Source organism: Microcaecilia unicolor, chromosome 8 (genome assembly GCF_901765095.1).
Source record: "Microcaecilia unicolor chromosome 8, aMicUni1.1, whole genome shotgun sequence".
Lineage (NCBI taxonomy): Eukaryota > Metazoa > Chordata > Amphibia > Gymnophiona > Siphonopidae > Microcaecilia > Microcaecilia unicolor.
The window spans coordinates 159,364,891-159,388,128 of record NC_044038.1 but is presented as its reverse complement, the minus strand read 5'-3'; the positions used below and the strand labels follow the sequence as shown (position 1 = coordinate 159,388,128).

The 23,238-nt window shown below is 48.8% G+C and overlaps 1 protein-coding gene across 1 annotated transcript in view; it reads right to left on the bottom strand.

Annotated features, from left to right (window-relative positions):
• The window catches only part of LARP1 (La ribonucleoprotein domain family member 1), a 243,787-nt gene that overhangs the window by 111,984 nt on the left and 108,565 nt on the right, over nucleotides 1-23,238 (bottom strand). Inside the window, 3 exon segments of the mRNA XM_030211934.1 lie at nucleotides 4,708-4,861; nucleotides 11,172-11,237; nucleotides 21,871-21,932. Coding sequence (XP_030067794.1) covers nucleotides 4,708-4,861; nucleotides 11,172-11,237; nucleotides 21,871-21,932 — 282 coding nt within the window.

Below are 23,238 nucleotides of genomic sequence, written 5' to 3'. Positions count from 1 at the left end.
AGAGGTAAAATCCCACAGCACTACGCACCACAAAACAGCCAAGAAAGTAGGGAGGGTTGGGCATAGTCTGGAGCAACTAAAGGAAAGTAAATTAGAAGGTAAGACAATTTCTTCTTCCTTAATGCCTGCTCCATACCATGCCCTATGAGTGGGAAGTACCAGAGCAGTACTCACCAAAGGGCAGGACACAGCCAACCCTTGCTCCAGAACCAACACCCCAAAGGCAACCCTCTCTCCTAGCCTGGGAACCCAAACGATAGTGCTTGACGAAAGAATGCAGTGACAACAAGTAGCTGCCCTGCAAATGCCTGCGCTGTCTTCAAGGTGTGCTCCACACACAGGTTGACTGTGTCCAGACAGAATGTGCGCGCAGACCCCAATGAGCACTCCTGCCCCCGAGCAAATATGCAGAGGTAGATCACCTCCTGGAGATAGTCGCCTTTGAGGCAGCCTCCCCTCTCCCAGCACAACAGGGCCTGAAGCTCAAAGACTCTCCTGCACTGAATGTAATGGTGACCAAAAAGGCTACCTTGAGGGAAAGATCCTTCAGGGTCGCTGCCTGCAAAGGCTCAAAAGGGGGGGGGGGGGGGGAAGAGAGCAGTAACGTAGTCTGCACCAAATTCAGGTACCAAGGCGAAATGATACACTTCACCAGAGGGCACAAACGCTAACTCCCTGCAAAAACAGGCGACATCGAGGTGGGCAGAGAGAGGGAACGACAATGACCAGCCACCGAAAGACCATAAGGGCCACCAACTGGACCTTCAATGAACAGACGTCCAACTCCTTCTGCAAACCATCCTGGAGGAGCTGCAAGATTTCCATGGCAGAGGACCAACAACATATGATCACTCTTCAGCCTTGTATTTGCTATCAACCGACTGGGTAAACGCCTTTGACGGTAATATGTAAGCCACATTGAGCCTGCAAATAGGTAGGAAAATGTGGGGTACAAATGCAACAAATAAAAAAAACAAACAAACAAGGTACCACACCGCAGTCTGAACACCAGTCCTCAAAATGCGTCAGACACTAACATAGGCCAGCAAAGTGGACCGCTTCCTCACACACAGAAATGAAGAAATGACAGTCGCCGAATAACCGTGCTTTAACAAACATGCCCGTCCAATAAGCGAGAATTGAGCTGCATCCAGTATGGCCACTGGGCCTTGAAACAGCAGTGGAGTCACGAGAGACGGCCGAAGTGGCCGGTCAACCAGCAACCTCATCAGATTCCTGCACCACAGATGGCAAGGGCAGTCTGAGGTGACAAACACCACTAGTCCCCCATAAGCCTCTGAGCTGAAGCTGATCCACCAGGGACCACAGGGGAAACACATACAGCAGGCCATTCTGCAGCCACGGCTGGACCATGGGCATTGAGGCCCACCAACATTGGCTGCTTCTGCCAAATGAAAAAAAACGCACCGCTTTGGCAATTCTGAGCAGTGGTCATGGTCCCCCACCAGAGCACCAGAGAGTGGAAAGCCTCCGCGGAAAGGACCCATTCCCCCAGATCAAGAAGGTTCTGAGACTTGAAGTTCACCTGCACGTTCAACATGCCGGCCATGCGCTGAGCCAAGAACTGAAGGAGTTGAGCTTCCACCCAGGACAACAACTCGATCAACTCAAGCTTCCAGCTAGAACAATAACTCTGTCACCTCGACCACTAAGTCTCTTCTCCTGGAACCCCCCCTCCTCAACGAGGAATACCTTTTGCCCATTGCCATACTGAAGCTTGCACCTAGATACTCCAAGAATTGGGTGGGCTGAAGTCAACTCTTGCCATGTTGACCACCCAGCCGAGATACTGCAACAAGGACAACCACTTGATTTGTGACCCGCAATTTTTCCTCACGAGACTTGGCCCTGATCAACCAATTAAACCAGGTAGAGGTGCACCAATATTCCTTTCTTTCAGAGATGGGCCGCCATCACCACCTTGGTGAAAGTCCTGGGCGCCATGGCCAAACTGAAAAGAAGTGCCCAGAACTGGTAATGCCGGCTCAGGATTCCAAAAGCATAAGAATTTCTGACGGTCCGGAATGGATGGAATGTGGAAGTCTTAGAGAGTCCAATGCTGTGAGAAACTCGGCCTTGCACACAGCCACAACCATGGACCAGAGTCTCCATGCGGAATGAGGAAACCCGGAGGGCCCTCTTGACGCCCTTGAGATCCAAAATAGGCTAATACAAGCCCTCCTCCTTGGGAACCACAAAATAGATGGAATACTTGCCAGAACTGATCTTGCGTGGCGGCACTGGCTCAATGGCCTGCAGCTCCAAGAGGATGGCTCAACGTCTGGCAAATGGCCGCTGCCTTTTCTGACGAGCCACACGGAGACAGCAGAAACTGCTCCGCAGAGAACTCCAGAAGGTAACAGACTCGCAACAGATCCAGGACCCACCAGTTGGACGTGATGTGGACCCACCTCTGGTAAAAATGCTACTGGGGGCCACCAGAGATCCTGGCCTCCACGACAGTCTCTCTGAAAGGCCTCAGACCTAGTTCAACCCCAGCCTCTGGAGGCACTCGCAATATATAAAAACCAAGATCACTGAATGTCCTGGGAACGCACCCAGGAGGCACTAAGGGGAGCCAAGTGAGTCCGAAGCTCCGCAAATGCAGGACCTTGGACTCACCCAAGTCCTTGACCAGCTTCTCGAGATCCTCCCCAAACAGAGAGGTACCCCCAAAAAGGCAACTGGCTGAGGTAACCCTGGACGCCACATCAGCCGCTCATTGATGGAGCCACAAAAACTGACGCTCCACCACAGAGAGAGCCATCACCAAATTGGCCAGGTCGTCTGACTCCTCACCCAGAAAATTCAGAATGTTCTTGGCCCAATGAAAGCACAACCTCGCCACATAACCGCCACAAATGGTAGCTTGTAGGGTCAAGGTCAGCTGACATCTCAAAGGAGGGCTTAAAAAAGGGCCTCCAAAACGCCAATCCTGTGGATCATTGAGGGTCACTCTGCCTTCCACAGGAACCACAGTCTTCTTGGTCATTGCTGTAACCAACGCATCCAACTTGGTAATCTAGAACTGCCCCTGAAGCTCCGCAGGTAAATGATACAACTGGACCATAGCCCACTGCTGTGTGCAGTGGAGTATCCGGCTGCTGCTATTATGCATCCACAAGTTTCTCAAGGTCCTCGTTATATGAAAAAACCTTGGAGGGTTGACGGGTGCACTTTGAGGACTAGATTCCATTTGTGGGGGGAGCCACGGGTTACTCATCCTGGCAGCCCCAGATGGTGCAAGACCTGGGGCAGTCAACCAGGGGAGCTCCTGCAGCAAAAAAAGATGGACACACGAAGGATCCTCCCCTATAGGTAGCTCTGAGTCCTGGAGGAGACTCCGAGCCCACTCATCCTCTTCCAAAAAGCTCATCCACACGCCCCCGAAGGGCCACTAGGCAAGGCATGCGACACCACCACTGTTCTTAAGACAGTATGGTTCGCAACAAAAGTAATCACAAACTCAAGAGAAAAGGGGGAAGGACCCCACACCCCCAAACCAGATAGGGAACTAGGCATCGACTACCACTTCCAATGGGAGATCCTAAGATTGAACCACATCAAGCCCCTCCTGAGCCCCAACCCCTCCCCTCAGTTACTGCCACACAGATGCACTGGAACCGAAAGCCTCTTCACAGACCCAGGCACAGGCCCGACGCAGGAGCAAGCACATGGTGTGCTTTGTAACGAAAACCAACCATGCAGAGACAAGGTGGGAAGCAGGCTGCACACCCTCATACAGCACACCCATGCTGTCCGTGCCCAGTGCAAGATCAGACCTTGAAGACCAGCCGGAGGTAAGGAAATCACCAAAGCCCTGCTCTCTGACCCTGACAATCCTTTTGGGTTTTTTTTTTTTTTTTGGCAAAGCAGGTCACTTGAAAGCTCCAGGACCCCATGGAGCTGCCTGAAGGAATCCCTCTCTGAGAAACAGGAGAGGGACTGAGATTCGGACCCTGAAACAAAGGTTGGGAAAGGTGGGGGGGGGGGGGGGGGGGTGGGGGGGGGGGTCAGTAAAGGGGGGAGGGAGCTGCACTGTGTTCACCTCCAGGGACCACAGCAGGAACGTGGAGCCCCCATAGAAACCAGACTGGCAGGTTCCAGAGAGAGTGGCAGAAAATCCAGCAACAAAATCATTTGTTGGATATCTGTGAATAAGATATGCCCCATGGGTTATTTATTTATTTTTTAAAACATCTTGCCGCTTCAGCCTGTAGCTCTTCAGTTTTGTTTTGTTTTTTTCCCCAACAAAACAAGCCTCTCAATCTGTTTTTCCTGGAAAGCACCCCCCCCCCCCCTTTTTTTTTCAAATCTCAAACAAGCTAAAAAATGTTTTCAAATCTCAAGCTAAAAAAATAATCCACAGCCCACAGTACCTACCTACCATCTGCTGAGGAGACTGAGAAATACCAGGGATACAGGGCGGGCTCCACGGCACCAAGTGCATCCACTTCACAGTTAGTCTTACTCTCCCCATCTGCTGGTAGGAAGACACATACCCACTCTCACAGGACATGGTCTGGAGCTGACACTAAGGAAAGGAGTTTTAAACACTTATGATCACCCTTTAAAGCTTCTAAAAAAACCAGAAGTGAACAGGAGCTATTTTCCTAGCCAAGAAGCCCATAAGGGTCAGTCCTGAGGCAACAAAATTTCCCCCATCCTGTCATCTTACAAATTTACCTTTCCTTTTCTGGGATGATTTTTGACCGTCCTCGTCTCCATTCTTCTCCTCCCCAGATTCATCCGACCTCACTCTCTGGTTCTCCTTACCTTCGCGGCTGTCGACTTTTTCCTGCTCCTTCATGTCTTTCTTGATGGGGAGCTTCCGGATGGGCTGCGACACAAACATATGCAAGAAGTGCATGAGTAGATAAATACACTGGTCCAAGTGTCATGCTATTATAAAAACAGGCATTTTAAACATGTTTAAACCTCAGTCCAAACGAATCACATGTCCCACATTTACTGATTACTTCATTTTACCCAGTTTGAGTTTAGATCACAACATAGTACAAAAGCCTTGCTGATTACACCTATTTCAGAAATTAAAAAAATATTTAAGTATGGGAGAACAGGTAATGCTTTTACAATTTGATATCTTGGCAACCTTTGACGCAGTAGACCGTGAGTTGCTGCTCCAGAGGCTGGGCAAGATGGGGATAACAGGTTAAGTTCTTCACTGGTTCTCAGAATTTCTGAACAAACACTTGTAGCATGCACAAGTAGTTATCAGAGGCTGGGATTCCCCCACTTTCACCTTTACTTTTTATTATATACTAGTAAAAGAAGCCCGTTTCAGAGCAAATGAAACGGGCGCTAGCAAGGTTTTCGTCGCCAACACCCACCTCCCTCCCTGCCAACCCCTTCGTTGTTCTGCCATTGCTCCGCCCTCGAGGGCGGGGTCCGGAGCGATTCCCCCCCCCCCCGCCTCCCTCCCTGCCAACCCCTTCATTTTTCTGCCATTGCTCCGCCATCGAGGGCGGGGCCCGGAGCGATTTCTCACCCCCCGGCCTCCCTCCCTGCCAACCCCTTCGTTGTTCTGCCATTGCTCCGCCCTCGAGGGCGGGGTCCGGAGCGATTTCCCACCCCCCACCCCCGCCTCCCTCCCTGCCAACCCCTTCATTTTTCTGCCATTGCTCCGCCATCGAGGGCGGGGCCCGGAGCGATTTCTCACCCCCCGGCCTCCCTCCCTGCCAACCCCTTCGTTGTTCTGCCATTGCTCCGCCCTCGAGGGCGGGGCCCGGAGCGATTTCCCACCCCCCCTCCTTAAATACTCAACTATATTACTAACAACTGGGGAAAGTTTGCCCATTGAAAGTAAATCTAATATACCGGGTATAACTCTGGATTCCAAACGTATTTTCAAAGCTCAGATAATGGAATTTACTAAGAAAATTTTACTTAAGCTCAGAAAATTACACAGTATTAGATCCTCTCTGAGTCAGGAAAATGTTAGAATTATAGTACAAGCTATTTTGCTTCCCCCTATGACATCCAAATTTATTAATCTAGGGCTTCAGTTCCTACTGGCTAGATTATAGCTTAGGGAAACTTGAGAAAACATCCCCACTACTGATGAGAAACCTAAAAACTGGATTTCTATAAAGCTCAGATTCTTTTAAAATGGCTTGTTTAACTTACAATTACCCTTTGCGGGACACTCCAATAATCAGGAAAAGATGATCCGATTGTCTAAATTCCAGTGTACTGCAAATATTGCTTAAGTACTCTCGCTATCTAATTTTCACAAATGCCACTGGATCCTCTGATCCAAAGCAAGAACTGAGAACTGGCAAAACTATAGATTGGCTCAAATGGAATCTCACCAAGACTTTAGAAAGGAAAGAAGGAAAAGGATGCAAAACTACTTGTTCCTAAGAAAACTCCAGAAAAGGTGATCAAAACGACAACGCCTACAACTTCCGACACTCTCCAAGCCAAAGCAATGGCTATCAAAAATACCGTCTTAAGCGTCATATTTTTCACACAGCAGACTGACAAAGGCTCAAAAGGAGGCCTAGTAAGGACCAAGAGAATCAAATTGAGGTCCCAAGCAGGAAAAACAGATCTAGGATGATGATGAAGCAGACCCGCTCCACTAAGGAAACGCTCAACATCCAGATGAGCAGCCAAGGACTTTTGACCTGACCGTGAAAACGAGATAAAGCTGCAATCTGTACCTTAAGAAAAGCAAGGGCCAAGCCTTTATCCAAACCGCCCTGCAAAGTCTAAGATCTGTGCCACTGAAGCTCGAAACATAGAAATGTCCCGATCATCGCACCAGGACTCAAAATACGCCAAGTACGAACATAATTCGGAGATGAGCAATGACTTGACCGAAGCATCATGCTAATTATATTGGTGGAGTAACCTCTCTTCGTCAACTGCACCCTAAGACAAAATGAGCTGGATCTGGATAACTACTGGACTCTGGACCAGAAGGCTGGGAGACTCTGGAAGCTTCAGTGGACTGTCCACAAGACGATGCACGAGATCGGCATACCAAGATCTGCGGGGCCAATCCAGTGCTAACAAGAATACGAGACCCCTGTGCTCCTCAATCCTTTGAATGAGACATCCCAGAAGAGGCCATGAAGGAAAGGCAAAGTTCTGACAGCCAAAGCTGTAGAACAGCATCTCTGTCCTCCGCTTTGCAATCCTTCCTTAGACTTTAGAATCTTCGAACCTTGGAATTGAGAGATGTTGCTATGAGATCCATGACTGGAAGCCCCCAGTGATCGACAACAGCCTGAAATGCTGTTGCACTGAGCCTCCATTCTCCTGGGTCCAGACTGTGATGACTGAGAAAGTCTGCCTGAACGTTCACCATTCCTGCTACATGGGATGCCAAGAAACCTGAGAGATAACACTCCGCCCAAACCATGAGTGCCGATTCCTGTTCCAACAAATGATTCCTCGTCCCTCCTTATTGACTGACATAAGCTACCGCTGTGGCACTGTCCGAGAGGATGTGCACTGGGTGTCCTTCAAGAAAGGACTGAAATGTCTTAGCGCCAATCGGATCGCTCTGGTATCCAAGAGATCGAGCGGGTCGCCTCCTGCAGTAGCAAAAGCCTTGCGCAAAGTGTCCTAGATAGTGAGCTCTATAGTCCCTGAGGCTGGCATCGGTTCAGACAATTATCCACATATGGGGATCCAGCGGAATACCTTTGATGAGAATCCTGCTCTGGGGAAGGAACACCTGACCCTGCAGCATACTGAAAGATACCCCGAGGACAGTCGAGTGTCTGAGATGGCACTAAGTGGCTCTTGAGAGAGTTGACTACCCAACCGAGGGACTGAAGAACTTGAACTACCCAAGCAGTGACCTGTATACTTTCTAGATACGACTTTGCTCTGATCAATCAATTGTCCAGGTAAGGATGCACTAAAATGCCTTCTTTCCCAAGAGCTGCCATCACCTTTCATGAAGATACGAGGAGCCATAGCAAGGCTGAAAGGCAGCGCCCGAAACCGTCCACACGGTTACAATGACCAACTGAAGAGTTTTCATATGAAAACTGACGACCTTGAGGGTCCGATTGATCACTTTGAGGTCCAAAATTGGCCAGAAAGAACCCTCTTTTTTTGGGACGACAAAGTAAATGGAATACCGACTCCATCTGATTTCTGATGGAGGGAGCGGACAGGCAGCCTTTAGTTCGAGAAGCCTTCCCTAGTATCCCTAACCGCACCCGCCTTGAGGCGAGAACAACAGGAAGACTCTAGGAAAGCATCAGGAAGATGCTGCTCAAACTCTAAGGCGTACCCGTCATGAATAACCTCAAGAACTCACTGATCGGAGGTAATCTGGGCCCACCTCCAATAAAACTGCATTGAGTTCCCACAGGAATCAGAGGTTGAGCCCAAAACACCTTAGTTGAGAAGGACGGGCTGAGGACTGAGAGGAGGAAGCAGCATCTCTGCCACCACACTGGGCGCCACGAAATGACTGAAAATGTTGAAAGAACAGAGACCTCTGAGCAGTAGCTACTCTGCCCGCTCTGAACGAAAATCTCAGCCATGACCTTGACCCGAAAGAGAACTGCGACCAGACAACCTAAAATGATCCTCAGAAAGTCGAGGCACCTTAGTATCCCCATAGCTCCTAACTAGCTTGTCCAACTTGGCTCCAAACAGAAAAGATCCCCAAAAGGGAAATTTACTAAGCTTAGATTTAAAGGCCGCATTAGCTGACCAACTACAAAGCCAAAGAGATTGTTGCGTGGACACCCCTAAGGCCATAGACTTAGAAGAAGCTCTCAGTAAATCAAATAAGGCATCAGCCAAAAAGGCAGAACCCATCTCAATCTTAACAACTTCTGCTAAATCATCCGAAGTATGATCTTTCAAACAAGCAAAAACAAGCCCTGGCCACCAATAAACCACAGATAGCTGCCTGAATGGCCAGAACAGAGACAAAACTATTCTTTAACAGAGTCTCCATACGGCGATCTTGAACATCCTTAAGAGCCGTGTCTCCATCCACGGGTACTGTATTTCTTTTGGTAACAACAGAGACAACCGCATCAACTACCGGAGGCCAGAATTGTCCTGATGGGGAACCAGACAGAAGAATCATGGACAGCGAGAGTCAGAACAGAGAATCTGGCACATCCCACTGTGCCTGAATGATGTCTTGATGCATAGGAAAGGTCTTGCAAGGCTTTCTAATACCCTTTACCAGAAGATCCACTGATGGTCCTCTACAGCCGTGGATTGTTCCTCAAAATGTAGAGTAGAAGAAATTAAAGGGATGAGCTCCTGTTAATCTTCCTTATGAAAAATTCTTACCACTGAAGGATCTTCCCCAAAGGAGTAGCGTCTCTACGCCTGGATTTACTGTATCGGCTTCCTCAGCAAACTGTGCATCTCCTGCATAATCATCCTCATCAAGAGAGGGAATCTCCAGATCAGTGTCTGAAATATGGTTCTCCTCCATATCCCAGGAGACTCTAGGTCTTTTAGCAGAGGACAACTGCTTCTCCGACACCCTAGAAGAAGATGCTGAAACTGGACCCGACTTCTGTAAAGGAAAAGCCTTATACACATCTGGAGAACAAATTCAGGAGGAAATACCCCTGCAGGAACTCCTGTCTGCTCAGCTCCTGATACTGAAAAAGATTCAGCCAAGCACAGTGGAAGAGAAGCAGACTGTTCCCGAGATGCACTGCTGCTCTAAAATGGCAGAGTTTCATGCCAAAACGGAAGCCTTCGACTTACTGACACCCGAATCCTGCTGAGCAGCCACCACGACAGCCGAAGACACCGCCAACTCTGAAGAAACTGCAACCAATGGCATTTCTGCAATGGTGCAGTATTTACACACATTGGCTGTTAGCCCCTCTGTACTGACATACAGAATGGCGGCAAAGCTTTTCTGCCATACGTGGTATGGATTTCTTTTTTTTTTTTTAAATTGTTATTTATTCTTAAAATGACTGCCACACTCACCAGGAGCTGAAGAAAGCTGTACCATTGTAAACAATAGCGAAGGTGGAAGCAGGAAGTCCTTGCCTGCACCAATTTTGACAATGGAAGGAGGCAGGGGGGGGGGGGGGGGGGGGGGGGACTCAGTCAAACCAAGTGTGACACCCCCGAGGCATAAAGAGAAGCCCCGCGAGCCTCAGCCTGTTAAACCTGAGATGCCAGTGCACAGAAAAGACCTAGGAAAAAAAAAACTATGTACCATAAAAAAAGAACTTGCTTTAAACTTTTTTTTAATACTGGAAAGAGGATAGAAATAAAATTAAGAGGCTGAATGGCTCACCACCTTCCACCTGCTGGAGACTGAGAATACTGAACTTGTCTCTAGCTAACCAGGGCACTTACTGGCTTTCTCTTGTCAGAATCCTCAGTCTCCACCTGCTGGAAGGCTTACACAACCCATCAGTCACTTTCTGAGCCGGTCCAGAGGGACGCTAGGGAAAAGTATATTTATCCATTTAATGGCAGGGCCCAGCACATTCCTACGAAGTGCAGAGAACTTCCTACGAAGTGCTATGCAACCAATCTGAACCAGCAAAATCCATGTAATATTTCACACACACAAGGCCTTCTCTGTAACACAAAGTGCACACACCACACATATAGCATGACTACAATCCCAGAATAGCACAAGGGGTAGAGACAAGACAGAATGCCTTTGCATGAGAGGGAATCCCTAAATGGAAATCCTGAGCAGTAGGGCCTGTATAAGCTATTCCTGGTCCTGGCCTCCTCCTGACCTGACACTTAGCTCTTACAGAATATTCAGGATCATTAAAAACACAACCCCCTCCCCTCCACACACACACGTCATATTTCCTCTTCCCCACGGTACTGATGAGGTCTACATGAGGAGGCAAGACAGACAACATACTATCCTACCATACACAGTAACAGAGACCCTGCACACTTTACATCTGACTAGAAACACATACCAAAATTTCTGCCAACATACTTCATTTCTAGCAGGCAACAGAAACACTCAGGATGGCTGGGGTAGGTTGGGCGAGAAGAGCAGAACCTTCTCAACTTAAATAAGGCAGTGCTTGCTGTGAAACTCTGTAGCATTTGTAGACAATGACAATAAACCAAACAAAGCTTCTTTCCCTACCTAGTCTTTTACAGGTATGTTTGATGAAAGGCTGAAGCACTCTTACCTGGATGCTCTTGTGTGCAATCTCCCCAGGAGTTGGCCAGTTTAAGGCATCACCAAAATCACTCACCTATAATACAAAAACAGAATTTACTGGTAATTCTGCCACAGGATCCAAAAGAAAAGAACAAAATCTACAAAATATTTGGCATCCCTCCACCCATTTCTGGCAAGGACTATACAACTTGGCCTGCATCACTTACGGTATTTATATGCCACAAGTCCAAAATACTAAAAGGGAAATTCTATATATTGGCCCCTGGAGTTATCACAGGCACATTCCCAGTTACATGTGTAGTTTAGAGTACTATAAATTATACACATCACTAGGCACACTTAGGTGCTTAAGCCTGCCACTGGCATGGCACAAGAGAGCGCCTAAACATGGCTGCACCAATGCCAACCTACACCAAGATGCCTTATAGAATTAGCACTGTGCACAGCATTGGGGCTCCTAAGTGTTTTACAGACATAGCGAATGTTACATACCTGTAGAAGGTATTCTCCGAGGACAGCAGGCTGATTGTTCTCACTGATGGGGTGACATCCACGGCACCCCCTCCAATCGGAATCTTCACTAGCAAAGACGTTTGCTAGCCCTCGCGCGCGCATGCGCGACCGTCTTCCCGCTCGAACCGGCTCGTGTTTGTCAGTCCCTTATGTTGCAAGACAAAGACAAGGGAAGACACAACTCCAAAGGGGAGGCGGGTGGGTTTGTGAGAACAATCAGCCTGCTGTCCTCGGAGAATACCTTCTACAGGTATGTAGCATTCGCTTTCTCCGAGAACAAGCAGCCTGCTTGTTCTCACTGATGGGGTATCCCTAGCCCCCAGGCTCACTCAAAACAACAAACATGGTCAATTGTGTCTCGCAACGGCGAGGACATAACTGAGATTGACCTAACAACTTATCCAACTAACTGAGAGTGTAGCCTGGAACAGAATAAAAATGGGCCTAGGGGGGTAGAGTTGGATTCTAAACCCCAAACAGATTCTGAAGCACCGACCGCCCGAACCGACTGTCGCGTCGGGTATCCTGCTGCAGGCAGTAATGAGATGTGAATGTGTGGACAGATGACCACGTCGCAGCCTTGCAGATCTCTTCAATAGTGGCTGACTTCAAGTGGGCCACTGACGCAGCCATGGCTCTAACATTGTGAGCCGTGACATGACCCTCAAGAGCCAGCCCAGCATGGGCTAAGTGAAGGAAATGCAGTCCGCTAGCCAATTTGATAAGGTGCGTTTCCCCACAGCCACTCCCCTCATGTTGGGATCAAAAGAAACAAACATTTGGGCGGACTGTCTGTTGGGCTGTGTCCGCTCCAGATAGAAGGCCAATGCTCTTTTGCAGTCCAATGTGTGCAGCTGACGTTCAGCAGGGCAGGAATGTGGACGGGGAAAGAATGTTGGCAAGACAATTGACTGGTTCAGATGGAACTCCGACACCACCTCGGCAAGAACTTAGGGTGAGTGCGGAGGACTACTCTATTATGATGAAATTTGGTGTAAGGAGCATGGGCTACCAGGGCCTGAAGCTCACTGACTCTACGAGCTGAAGTTACTGCCACCAAGAAAATGACCTTCCAGGTCAACAAGTACTTCAGATGGAATGAATTCAGTGGCTCAAAAGGAGGTTTCATCAACTGGTAGAGGACGACATTGAGATCCCATGACACTGTAGGAGGTTTGATGGGGGGCTTTGACAAAAGCAAACCTCTCATAAAGCGAACAACTAAAGGCTGTCTCGAGATCGGCTTACCTTCCACATTGTAATGGTATGCACTGATTGCGCTAAGGTGAACCCTTACAGAGTTGGTCTTGAGACCAGACTCAGACAAGTGCAGAAGGTAGTCAAGCAGGGTCTGTGTAGGACAAGAGCGAGGATCTAAGGCCTTGCTGTCACACCAGACGGCAAACCTCCTCCATAAAAAGAAGTAACTCCTCTTAGTGGAATCTTTCCTGGAAGCAAGCAAGACACGGGAGACACCCTCTGACAGACCCAAAGTCTACGCTCTCAACATCCAGGCCGTGAGAGCCAGAGACTGGAGGTTGGGATGTAGAAGCGATCCTTCGTTCTGGGTGATGAGGGTCGGAAAACACTCCAATCTCCACGGCTCTTCGGAGGACAACTCCAGAAGAAGAGGGAACCAGATCTGACGCGGCCAAAAAGGAGCAATCAGTATCATGGTGCATCGGTCTTGCTTGAGTTTCAACAAAGTCTTCCCCACCAGAGGTATGGGAGGATAAGCATACAGCAGGCCTTCCTCCCAATCCAGGAGGAAGGCATCCGATACCAGTTGGCCGTGAGCCTGAAGTCTGGAACAGAACTGAGGGACCTTGTGGTTGGCTCGAGATGCGAAGAGATCTACCAAGGGGGTGCCCCACACCTGGAAGATCCGGCGCACTACCTCTGGAGTTGAGCGCCACTCGTGAGGTTGCATAATCCTGCTCAGTCTGTCGGCCAGACTGTTGTTTACGCCTGCCAGATATGTGGCTTGGAGAAACATGCCGTGACAGCGAGCCCACAGCCACATGCTGATGGCTTCCTGACACAGGGTGCGAGATCCGGTGCCCCCCTGCTTGTTGATGTAATACATGGCAACCTGGTTGTCTGTCTGAATTTGGATAATTTGGTGGGACAGCCGATCTCTGAAAGCCTTCAGAGCGTTCCAGACCGCTCGTAACTCCAGGAGATTGATCTGTAGACCTTGTTCTGGAGGGACCAGCTTCCCTGGGTGTGAAGCCCATCGACATGAGCTCCCCACCCCAGGAGAGACGCATCCGTAGTCAGCACTTTTTGCGGCTGAGAAATTTGGAAAGGGCATCCCAGAGTCAAATTGGACCAAATCGTCCACCAGTGCAGGGATTCGAGAAAACTCGTGGACAGGTGGATCACGTCCTCTAGATCCCCAGCAGCCTGAAACCACTGGGAAGCTAGGGTCCATTGAGCAGATCGCATGCGAAGACGAGCCATGGGAGTCATATGAACTGTGGAGGCCATGTGGCCGAGCAATCTCAACATCTGCCGAGCTGTGATCTGCTGGGACGCTCGCACCCGCGAGACGAGGGACAACAAGTTGATGGCTCTCGTCTCTGGGAGATAGGCACGAGCCGTCCGAGAATCCAGCAGAGGTCCTATGAATTCGAGTCTCTGTACTGGGAGAAGATGGGACTTTGGATAATTTATCACAAACCCCAGTAGCTCCAGGAGACGAATAGTCATCTGCATGGACTGCAGGGCTCCTGCCTCGGATGTGTTCTTCACCAGCCAATCGATGAGATAAGGGAACACGTGCACTCCAAGTCTGCGAAGCGCTGCTGCTACCACAGCCAGGCACTTCGTGAACACCCTGGGCGCAGAGGCGAGCCCAAAGGGTAGCACACAGTACTGGAAGTGACGTGTTCCCAGACGGAATCGGAAACACTGTCTGCGAGCTGGCAGTATCGGAATATGCATGTAAGCATCCTTTAAGTCCAGAGAGCATAGCCAATCTTGTTCCTGAATCATGGGAAGAAGGGTGCCCAGGGAAAGCATCCTGAACTTTTCCTTGACCAGATATTTGTTCAGGGTCCTTAGGTCTAGGATGGGATGCATCCCCCGTTTTCTTTTCCACAAGGAAGTACCTGGAATAGAATCCCAGCCCTTCTTGCCCGGGTGGCATGGGCTCGACCACATTGGCGCTGAGAAGGGCAGAGAGTTCCTCTGCAAGTACCTGCTTGTGCTGGAAGCTGAAAGACTGAGCTCCCGGTGGGCAATTTGGAGGCATGGAAGCCAAATTGAGGGCGTATCCTTGCCGGACTATTTGGAGAACCCACTGGTCGGAGGTTATAAGAGGCCACCTTTGGCGAAAAACTTTCAACCTCCCCCCGACCGGTAGATCGTCCGGCACAGACACTTTGATATCGGCTATGCTCTGCTGGAGCCAGTCAAAAGCTCGCCCGCTGCTTTTGCTGGGGAGCTGAGGGGCCTTGCTGAGGCGCACACTGCTGACGAGAGCGAGCGCGCTGGGGCTTAGCCTGGGCCGCAGGCTGTCGAGAGGGAGGATTGTTCCTACGCTTACCAAAAGAGTAGGGAACAGTCCTCCTTCCCCCATAAAAACGTCTACCTGATGAGGTAGATGCTGAAGGCTGCCGGCGGGAGAATTTGTCGAAAGCGTTATCCCGCTGGTGGAGCTCTTCTACCACCTGTTCGACTTCTTCCCAAAAAATGTTATCCGCCCGTCAAGGGGAGTCCGCAATCCGCTGCTGGATCCTATTCTCCAGGTCGGAGGCACGCAGCCATGAGAGTCTGCGCATCACCACACCTTGAGCAGCGGCCCTGGACGCAACATCAAAGGTATCAAATACCCCTCTGGCCAGGAATTTTCTACATACTACTACTATTTAGCATTTCTATAGCGCTACAAGGCGTACGCAGCGCTGCACAAACATAGAAGAAAGACAGTCCCTGCTCAAACAGCTTACAATCTAATAGACAAAAAAAATAAATAAAGTAAGCAAATCAAATCAATTAATATGAACGGGAAGGAAGAAAGGAGGGTAGGTGGAGGCGAGTGGTTACGAGTCAAAAGCAATGTTAAAGAGGTGGGCTTTCAGTCTAGATTTAAAGGTGGACACGGATGGGGCAAGACGTAGGGGCTCAGGAAGTTTATTCCAGGCGTAGGATGCAGCGAGACAGAAGGCGCGAAGTCTGGAGTTGGCAGTAGTGGAGAAGGGAACAGATAAGAAGGATTTATCCATGGAGCGGAGTGCACGGGAAGGGGTGTAGGGAAGGACGAGTGTGGAGAGATACTGGGGAGCAGCAGAGTGACCACCAGAGTGACCACCTCCTGAAACGGCTTGGCTTGCTCAGAAGGGAGCTGGTCCACCAAGTCCGCCAGCTTACGCACATTGTTCCGCATATGGATGCTCATGTAGAGCTGGTAATATTGAACCTTGGCCACAAGCATGGAAGAATGGTAGGCCTTCCTCCCAAAGGAGTCTAAGCTTCTGGGGTCTTTGCCCGGGGGCGCCGAAGCATGCTCCCTAGAACTCTTAGCCTTCTTCAGGGCCAGATCCACCACATCAGAGTCGTGAGGCAACTGAGTGCGCATCAGCTCTGGGTCCCCATGGATCCGATATTGGGATTCTATTTTTTTGGGAATGTGGGGATTAGTTAGTGGCTTGGTCCAGCTCGCCAGCAATGTCTTTTTCAGGACATGATGCATGGGTACTGTGGACGCTTCCTTAGGTGGAGAAGGATAGTCCAAGAGCTCAAACATCTCAGCCCTTGGCTCATCCTCCACAACCACCGGAAAGGGGATGGCCGTAGACATCTCCCAGACAAAGGCCGAGAAAGACAGACTATCGGGAGGAGAAAGCTGTCTTTCAGGGGAGGGAGTGGGGTCAGAAGGAAGGCCATCAGACTCCTCGTCAGAGAAATATCTGATGTCCTCCTCTGCCTCCCACGAGGCCTCATCATCGGTATCAGACACAAGTTCACGGACCTGTGTCTGAAGCCGTGTCCGTCTCGACTCCGTGGAACCACGGCCACGGTGGGAGCGGTCGAGAGGTGGACTCCCTGGCGGCAGCGGCGAAGCTACCTCCCCGACATCGTCGGGGAGTCCACCTGGGAGGCAGCCGAAACCGGTACCGCAAGCGGCACCGGTACCGGGTACCTCACCCCGGGCAAAGGGCCAGCTGTCGCCTCACTCGACGGCACCGGTGGCGCAAGCACCCCTGGTACCGGAGAAGGGCGCAACAGATCTTCCAGAATGCCAGGAAGAACGGCCCGGAGACTCTCGTGCAGAGCGGCTGTAGAGAAAGACTGAGAAGCCGGTGCAGGCGTCGAGGTCAGAATCTGTTCCGGGCATGGAGGCGGTACTGGGCTGTCCGGGGTAGAGCGCACCGACACCTCCTGGATGGAGGGTGAGCGGTCCCCCAGTGCGATGCCTGCTGGGTGCAACTCCCCTCGGCGACCCCAGAGCTCCCGGTACCAAGTCGGGAAGGTGACCGGTGACGATGGTTCTTCGACTTCTTAGAGCGAGAAGCATGTCACTGGAGCTCCCCGGTACAGATGGGGAGGATGTTGAATCCAGACGTCGCTTCCTCGGGGCCGGGGCCGAAGATGGTCGATCCGGGGGGCTGTACCGCAGGAGCCCTCAGGGCAGAAGGAGACCTACCCGAAGGCTCACCACCACCAGCAGGGGAATGGACAGCCCTCACCTGCACTCCAGATGAAGCACCACCGTTCGACGACATCAGCACCAGAGGGGGTCCCGGTACCACCGATGCCGACGCACTCTTCCGAAGTCTCGGTACCAACGATGCAGGAGAAAGACGCCTTGATGCAGTCGACGTTGATGCGATCTCCGAAGACTTCGGTGCTGCCGACGCCGATGCACCCGACGAATCTCGAGATGCTGCTGCCGTCGAAGCACCGGAGAACAGAACGTTCCACTGGGCTAATCTCGCTACCCGAGTCCTCTTTTGCAAAGAGCACAAAGACTACAGGCCTGTGGGAGGTGCCCAGCCCCTTACACTGAAGACACAATGCATGCCTATCAGTGAGCGAGATTACCCGGGCGCACTGGGTGCACTTCTTGAAGCCGCTGGAAGGCTTAGATGTCATGGGCGGAAAAATCGCGCCGGCGAAATCAAAATTTGCGATGATGACAAGAGGCACCGAGAAAAAAGTGAGAAAAACCTGTGCGGAGCGACCAACAAGGCTGCTGCCGAAAGCGAAAGGAAACTTACGCTGGGAAAAAAACTAGAAATACAGGAAAAAGGGTTCTTTTTTTTTTTTTTTTGAAAGAAACACGAAAGACCGCCGCGAGGTCTTCTGAGGGGCACGAAATGGCGGCAAAACACAACCATCCCGAGCGCGGACAAAAGACGACTGATGAACACGAGCCGGTTCGGGCAGGAAGACGGCCGCGCATGCGCGGTGCGCATGGGCGCGCGAGGGCTAGCAAACGTCTTTGCTAGTGAAGATTCCGATTGGAGGGGGTGCCATGGACGTCACCCCATCAGTGAGAACAAGCAGCCTGCTTGTCCTCGGAGAAATACATGTATGATAAAACCTAAATTAAAACGCAGACATAAAAAAATAACTAGGCTATAACTCATCACCTAGTGAAAGCAAACATTTCATAGCACCACGGAAAATGCTTGCCTTAACTTTTTTCCTAAACAATGGTCATCTTCAAGCCACAGCAACAAACTGCTCTCTGTAACATCAGAACTATCCAAAATAATAATAAAAAAAAACAAAAACGGAAAATGATCTACCCTCAAATGAAAACGAAACAAAAACGTAAAACGATAGTGGAATAAATCTTTTAAAAACATAAGCAACAAATAACAGAGTTGACATCAGAACACGTTTAAACTGGATGGCTGAAGATAGGACCCGAAGTGGTGAACTGGATTAGGAACTGGTTGACGGACAAAAGCCAGAGGGTGGTGGTGAATGGAATTCGTTCGGAGGAGGGAAAGGTGAGTAGTGGTGTGCCTCAAGGATCGGTGCTGGGACCGATTCTGTTCAATATATTTGTGAATGACATTGCCAAACGGTTAGAAGGTAAAGTTTGCCTATTTGCGGATGATACTAAGATCTGTAACAGAGTGGACACCTGGGAGGGAGTGGAAAACATGAAAAAGGATCTGAGGAAGCTAGAAGAATGGTCTAAGGTTTGGCAATTAAAATTCAATGCGAAGAAATGCAAAGTGATGCACTTAGGGAATAGAATCCTCGGGAGACGTATGTGTTAGGCGGGGAGAATCTGATAGGTACGGACGGGGAGAGGGATCTTGGGGTGATAGTATCTGAGGATCTGAAGGCGACGAAACAGTGTGACAAGGCGGTGGCCGTAGCTAGAAGGTTGTTAGGCTGTATAGAGAGAGGTGTGACCAGCAGAAGAAAGGAGGTGTTGATGCCCCTGTATAAGTCGTTGGTGAGGCCCCACCTAGAGTATTGTGCTCAGTTTTGGAGGCCGTACCTTGCGAAGGATGTAAAAAGAATTGAAGCGGTGCAAAGAAAAGCTACGAGAATGGTAAGGGATTTGCGTTACAAGACATATGAGCAGAGACCTGATGACCTGAACATGTATACTCTGGAAGAAAGGAGAAACAGGGGTGATATGATACAGACGTTCAAATATTTGAAAAGTATTAATCCGCAAACGAACCTTTTCCGGAGGTGCGAAGGCGGTAGAACGAGAGGACATGAAATGAGATTGAAGGGGGGCAGACTCAAGAAAAATGTCAGGAAGTATTTTTCACGGAGAGAGTAGTGGATGCTTGGAATGCTCTCCCGCGGGAGGTGGTGGAAATGAAAACGGTAACAGAATTCAAACATGCATGGGATAAACATAAAGGAATCCTGTTCAGAAGGAATGGATCCTAAGGAGCTTAGCCGAGATTGGGTGGCAGAGCCGGTGGCAGTGCTGGGCAGACTTATACGGTCTGTGCCAGAGCCAGTGGTGGGAGGCGGGGATAGTGCTGGGCAGACTTACACGGTCTGTGCCCTGAAAAGGACAGGTACAAATCAAGGTAAGGTATACACAAAAAGTAGCACATATGAGTTTATCTTGTAGGGCAGACTGGATGGACCATGCAGGTCTTTTTCTGCCGTCATTTACTATGTTACTATGTTACTGGGTCTCTTATTGTGCCAGCTATTTCAAACCCTAGCCTGAGTTTACTGTTCAATCATTTGTCAGCTCCGTTCAACATTACTATTTATACAGATTATATATCTATTTTCCAAATCTATATATATAAAACTCACCCTCAACGTTCTATTGTCTGCTGACGTCACTGAAGCCAAGGTTCGTATGTTCGAAGCTCTGAAGCCACGAAAATGGGCCCCGCCCTCCCGTCAAACGTTATGACGTTGAGGGCAGAGCAGATTCTCACCTCAGGCCACAAACTCCGGATTTCCACACTGTAGCTCTGCTCCGCCCTCAAGTCAAAACGTGATGACGTCGAGGGCGGGGCACGAAAACCGCCACCTACACAGAGCTACAACGGAAACAGCAGCGGTGCAAGCCACGAACCAGGTAAAACCGCGACGACCCATGCAGCCATGAAACCCTTGCTAGCGCCCGTTTCATTGCGCTCAGAAACGGGCCTTTGTTTACTAGTAAATCATAATTGGCAGATAAGCGACCACTTTTCAGATATAGATGTGTGTGTATATATAGATATGGATAGGTGTATACACATACACGTTTTATTTTATCTTTTAAGATAAAATAAAACGTGTATGTGTATACACCTATCCATATCTATATATACACACACATCTATATCTGAAAAGTGGTCGCTTATCTGCCAATAGCATAAGACAGAGCAGCACATGAAAGCATAGAATTGAGATTCAAACGCAAAGTACAAAGCATGTACTGGGTGATTAGGTAATAAAAGCAGCTTAGGAGTAAGGAGGTACCCCATATAAGGCCTTAATACCACAGTCAAACACTTTAAAGTTGCTCTTCATAGTAACCAGTGGTGTTTCAGGAAGTGAGACACCCAGAAACATTCACTGGTGGGACGCGAGAAGCCCCATTTTAACCAGGGGAAAGAAAAACACAGCAAGGGCAGAGTCTGTGAACAATTTTGATCTAAAAGTGTATAAGGTACAGCACAAAAGTTGTGAAGGACACCACCTGGTTTTGGATTTAATGATGAGCAGAGTATCAAGAGTTTGATAACTACAGCACCAAGGGAGGCCCTCGTTTACTTTAAAAAAGCTGATAAGCACTATCCCAGTACTACAGATGTCAGCAGCAGCCTGGGATCTCCTGCGCAGTCTTCCCCCAAGCCATTTTTGGCTGCTGCACAGACAGTGTAGCCTTTCCCTGATGCACAGGCCTGGCAATATTCAAGCTCTGAACACCCCCTAACGGTCAGATTACAGTATTTACAACTGCAACCCGTCACTCTCAGGCCTTCAGCTCAGCTGAAAAACTGTATGGATCCAAGCCACTGAAATGGGATGTTAAACACAAAAGCAAAAAAATGAATAATTTGGGGCTTGTTGTAGATGGGGTTTTGTGCTGCAAATAAACCACTCAACTTGACTTGAGGGGTTCATCAAACCTGAAACTTTAACCAATGTTCTGCCTCCTTGCCCTGAGCTCCTCTACTGACCCTCCATGGTAGAAGAGATGTTAACCCCAAAACAACCAAATTATTCATGATCATGCAACTATGCAGAAACATTTCATCTTATGATTTTTTTAAATACATACTTTGCTCAAAATGGAGGCATTTTATTGATGTCTGAAAGGTTACATGCATTATGAAAATCTACTTTTGATGACTTGTTTGCTAGGAACAGCCCTTAGGCTCAAACACACGGTGTGGCTGTGACCAGCAATGCGGGGGGGGGCTAGGCCAGGGACACCGAACCTCAACCTGCTGAAGGTACAGAAAATACTGAAATCTTCCAGAGGCACCATAGCTTGTATCAGTGATGTCACTGGTAGAATTCAGTTTTTTCTCTACCTCCACTCACTTTCAGTACATTTCTAAGAGTTGTTGCCACTAGGAGTTTCCTTTCACACTTTTGTGTGTTTTTATGTAGTCTTTTCTGCCTACATAAATTCTTTGGAGATTTGCCTAGAGAAGTTAACATATTTTCCCAATTCTAGACAAAACTGATGTGGCAACCCTCAATGCCAACAGCAAAGAGCACATTCATGGTGCAGTTAATCCTACCTTGCTTCCTTTCCTTGGCCGAGGATTTCCTGCCCTTACCACTTTAGCAGGGGCTACAGCCTCTGTAAGGAGAGAAATACAACTTCAGAATTTATCAACACAGAACAACACTGCACAGTACTTATCTCGGGCAATAAAAGGCTACTCACACATCCAACATGTGTGTAAATAAACACATATAGCATACTACAGAAAAGTTATATAGTTTGTATGCAATTTCATTGTGTCTGTTGACCTTAGGATTCTAAAGCTAGACGGCTTATAAGTGAAATGAAACAAGCAAACCTCACACTTCCACCTTGTGCATTACAGGGTAGAACGTGAACTCAAACTAGAGCCATGAAAGTAAATCAGAAACGCATTTTTCCCAAAAAGGTGGCGAAGAAGTCAATAAAAGTTTGTCAAAACTCAAGTGCATAATTACTAACTGGTCTTCAGCAAGAACAAGTTATTAAGCACAAGACACTATATACAAATAAAGTACATTCATAGACTCATACTGTTAGAAAGATACAGTTTTCATCACTGTGTGGTAGACAACTAAGCCCAGAGTTCAAGCAGCCTTATAATCTCTCTCTCTCAAGGTTCAGTTATAGAAAGTGTCAGCTGAAGATGCAGATTTGAATCCTGGTTCGCAAATTTCTTTAACCAGTAAGCAAAAACTCCACACAGCTTTTTTTTTTTTGGAGGGGGGCGAGGGGAAAGGACGATGAGTGAACATCCGCACACATTTTCACTCATTCTCCACCCTCTTCATCTTGCCTAAGATGGATCAATAAGAAGGTTGGAAGCAGCATTACTAGGGCTGGTATCATCTGAAGGTCCACCAGTTGCTTTGAGGAAGCACTGCCAACTTGCACCAAAAACACCAATCATAATTTAACACTGAACCTTAATTTTCATTCTCAAACCATCATACTCAGTAGACATTAAATGACACACCCAAATGGAACATGTAAATCTAAGTGAAACCTTTTTTTCCCCAAGGGAAGTATTCCGCAAACTAGTGCACTCGCTAGTACTGAGCCACCTGGATTACTGTAACTCCATTTTCGCAGGATGCAAAGAAAAAAACATTAAGAAACTCCAGACTGCCCAAAATACCGCAGCTAGACTCGTATTCGGAACGGCAAAGTATGACAGCGCCAAACCCCTCAGAGAAAGATTACACTGGCTTCCACTAAAAGATTGAATTGCATTCAAGGTTTGCACCTTAACCCATAGAATCATCCATCGAGAAGCTCCATCATACATGTCAGACCTAACTGACTTACCTGCACGAAACATCAAAGGTTCATCACGTACCTTCTTAAACCTCCACTATCCCAATTGTAGAGGACTCAGATACAAATCACTACACGTATCTAC